Source organism: Dryobates pubescens, chromosome 11 (genome assembly GCF_014839835.1).
Source record: "Dryobates pubescens isolate bDryPub1 chromosome 11, bDryPub1.pri, whole genome shotgun sequence".
NCBI classification, from domain to species: domain Eukaryota; kingdom Metazoa; phylum Chordata; class Aves; order Piciformes; family Picidae; genus Dryobates; species Dryobates pubescens.
In genome coordinates this window covers 33,355,960-33,359,699 of record NC_071622.1, presented here as the reverse complement: position 1 = coordinate 33,359,699, position 3,740 = coordinate 33,355,960, and the positions used below count along the sequence as shown (strand labels likewise).

At 53.4% G+C, this 3,740-nt stretch overlaps 1 protein-coding gene across 1 annotated transcript; it reads right to left on the bottom strand.

The window, feature by feature from the left end:
• Positions 1 to 223: 223 nt before the first annotated feature.
• Positions 224 to 2,569, bottom strand: LOC104307047 (protein mago nashi homolog). Its single transcript, XM_054165278.1, has 5 exons — positions 2,454 to 2,569; positions 2,245 to 2,303; positions 1,939 to 2,049; positions 1,584 to 1,666; positions 224 to 403 (listed from the first exon to the last, which is right to left on the bottom strand). The coding sequence occupies exons 1-5, from the start codon at positions 2,539 to 2,541 to the stop codon at positions 304 to 306; spliced, it is 441 nt and encodes a 146-aa protein (XP_054021253.1). The 5' UTR covers positions 2,542 to 2,569; the 3' UTR covers positions 224 to 303.
• Positions 2,570 to 3,740: the final 1,171 nt, after the last annotated feature.

Sequence of the window (3,740 nt, the reverse complement as noted above, 5' to 3'; positions counted from 1 at the left end):
TACTCCTGCACAGGGAGTGGCAACACAGCTTTGCGTGATGCAAGTGAAGTAACAGACCCCGAGTCTACCGTGATCTAAGAAGTGTTAGGAAGTCAGTTAATCACTAGAACTCTGAATTAACACGTTGGTCAGATTTGTTTTTATAAGACAGTCACTGACAGTCTGTAAAAAAATAAATAATACAAAAGTTAAGATACATAAAAGCTTCAGGACAAAACCAGTGAGGAGTTAAAACAGCATCCTGCCCCACCCCCACCCCGCCCTCCATACAGACACTGGCATACAAATTTCAGTTTATTTGCATTAAATTGGCTTAATCTTGAAGTGTAGTCCAATAAGGCTGAAGACTAGACACTTCAGGTCCTGCACCAGGTAGTAGAACACTCTCAAGCCTTCTGGATCCCTGCAACGCAGAACAGAAGGACGAGAAATAAAAGTTAGACTGATGCTCTACGAGCAGCTTACAGAACTAACCTGTTAGAGAAAACCCAAACACAGGGACTGTAGGGAGGCTTCTCAGAGGTAATCTCTGACATTAATGGGTTTGTTTAATTCTGCATTAATTGCTAAAATAGCCTGTGCTCCAAGTTTGGACATTTACAAACAGAATGTTCGTTTTTATCACATCACCCTAAATTCACAAAACTTGACTCTCAGGTCAGCTTAGGTGAAATCACAGTATCACAGTGCATTAGAGGTTGGAAGGGACCTCCAGAGAACATGCAGTCCAACCCCCCCTGCTACAGCAGGATCACCCAGGGTAGTCCACACAGGAATGCATCCAGGTGGGTTTGGAAAGTCTCCAGAGAAGGAGACAGCACAACCCCTCTGGACAGCCTGTTCCATTGCTCCATCACACTCCCTGTAAAGAAGTTTCTCTTCTTGCTGAAGTGAAATCATCTATGTTCAAGCTTCTACCTGTTCCTTGTGTTATTCCTTGTGCACCGCCTAAAAGAGCCCCCTCCACTGGACACCCACCCCTCAGATATTGATAGACATAGATCAGATCCCCTTTTGGCTTTCTCTTCTCCAGACTAAACAGCCCCAGGGCTCTCAGTCTCTCTTCATAGGGGAGATGGATTCTCTCTGTGTCTTTCTTGAACTGGGGAGCCCAAAACTGGACACAGTATTCCAGGTGTGGTGTCAGCAGGGCAGAGTAGAGGGGGAGAAGAACTTCCCTAGACCTGCTGGCCACACTGCTCTTGATGCACCCCAGGATACCATTGGCTCTCTTGGCCACAAGGACAAATTGTTGTTCCATGGAGAAGTCATAAGGAAGTCTTGGTTCTCCCAGAGACAGTGGTGTGGAGAGGCCAGTGACAGGTGAGCTCAGGCTCTGACTACACCTACCAGGGCTTCCTACAGCAAGGTCAGCTGCTGGGCAAGTTTGAAAGCACTGTGTGTAATGACACAGCCTGAAAGCTTCTGGTGCCTTACACCAGAAGGCAGAGTCCTTGTGCCCCCAAGAACTGGCGTGTGCTTTGAAGCAGTATCAGACACAAATAGCTGGCAATCAAATAGCAAGTTCTACTACAGACTGCTAGGTGAAAACAACAGCCACCTAAGAAATGCAGGGGACCTACTTGGACTGATTGACATCAATGAGGGAACCGATTTTGGACGTGGTAAAGGAGATGTGCTCATCACCGATGACGATTTCAAGCTCCTGAAAAGGAAAGATGGCAGAAAGTCAAACCACTGCTTTATGGCATTGGTGGCAGAACTACTGAGCTGATGGCTTTTGCAGCTGTGCTACAAAGGTGTTAAACACAGCAGTCTGTGAGTCACAAACTCTCAGCACTGAGCTGCCATGTTTTCAAGCAGTGTTTGTTTCCCTCTTGGCAAGAAACAATACTGACTCGAAGTAGTTCAGTTATGCTTCTTGTCAGCTAACTTCAAGAATCAGAGCAGCAGTTAGAAGAGATACTGCACACCAACCTGTCGACCAACTCTGTCGGGGGGAGGCCACAGAGCATCATCTTCTTTTGTGATCTCACTGTCGTCGATGATCCTCTTCAGCTCCTCCATCACGCTTTTATGCACGTAAGCCTACGAGCAATAATCCAACGTGACAACGCAAGCCCTGGCGCTCCCCAGCGCGCTGCCCCGGCCTCTCGGCGTGCACAAATCATCGCACGACTGCTTCGCGTTGCCCACTGCCGACACGGCACCCACTCTGGGCGCACGCCGGCACAGGCGCTCCCCCGCCAGCCGACCGGTACCGCCGCCTTAGGCGGCCCTTACCTCCTTTCGGATCATCACGTCGTTCTTGTAGTTGCTGTTGTTGGCGTAGCGCAGCTTCCCTGCACAACAGACGACGCGGTTTAAGCCGCCGCCAAGGCAGGGCCAGACAGGCACAGCTCCGCCACGGCCCGGCCCGGCCCCGCACCCTCCCGGGACTGTGCATCGGCGCCCCCGCTCCCCCCCTCCGCCGGTCCCCCTTCGCCCCTCACCGTCGGGCCGGAACTCGAACTCGAGAAACTCGTGGCCGAACTTGCCCTTATGCCCCACGTAGTAGCGGAGATAGAAGTCGCTCGCCATGGTCCCGCCACCACCGCCCCGGCATGCACTGCGGCGGCGCGCTCGAATTGCGTCACCCCCGCGCCGGGCGCCCTGAGCCAGAGCAGCCGCGGCAGTGACTGCGGGCGCCCCCTGGCGGGCCGGCAGGGCAGGGCAGGGCTGTCCACGCGCTGCCTCTGGGCGGGCGGAGGAGGAGGGCAGGGCGTCAGCCGGGCCGCAGGCGGGGAAGCGGCGGAGCCCCGCAGCGACGCGCAGCGACACGCAGCGAGGCGCAGCGCTCCAGGTGAGGGGAGTCTCTCCACGCCGCCCAGCCCTGCCCATCTCCTGCAGGGCACAGGCCTTGGGGGGCTCGCAGCCCGGTCATAGAATCACTCTGGCTGCAAAGGACCTTTGAGGTCACAGAGTCACAGAAATTCAGGGGCTGGAAGGGCCCTCCAGAGATCATCCGGTCCAAGCCCCCTGCCAGAGCAGGATCACCTACAGCAGCTCACACAGGAACACACCCAGGCGAGTTCTGGATATCTCCAGAGAGGGAGACTCCACAGCCCCCCTGGGCAGCCTGTTCCTGTGCTCTGTCACCCTCACAGGGAAAAATTGTTTTCCTCACGTTCCCATGGAACTTCCTCTGCCTCAGCTTCCAGCACTGCCTCAGCTTCCAGCACTGCCTCTTGTGCTGTCACTGGGCATCACCCAGCAGAGCCTGGCTCCATCCTCTTGGTGCTCATCGAGCCCAACCATAGCCCAACTGCCATGGCCACTAAACCCTGCCCTGGAGTGCCACATCTACACCTCCAAGGGTTGTGACTCCACCACCTCCTCACCACAGTTTTCCCTTGATGTCCATTCTAATCCTCCCCTGGCACAACCCATTTCCAATCCTGGGACATTGTTTGGGCTTAAAGACTGAGGCAAAGAAGGCATTGAGTACCTCAGGTTTTGCCTCACCCCTGATAGCCGTGATCCCCCTTGATAGCAAAGTTAAGTCTGGCAATATTTGCTGTTAGGAGCTGAGTGCAAACACTGGAACTTCCAGATCTAATCTGTCCATGGGAATAACATGATCTTTGCTATGGTATTGTGCAAAGAACCATATAAACCTTTTGATCTCAGTCAGTTCTGTGTGGAGGAAATCCCTAGGTGTCCACATCTGGACATCATTCATATACAAGCTGACTAAACCTTCCCACTGGCTGCAGTTTGTTTTTCAGGAGCTCTGCATT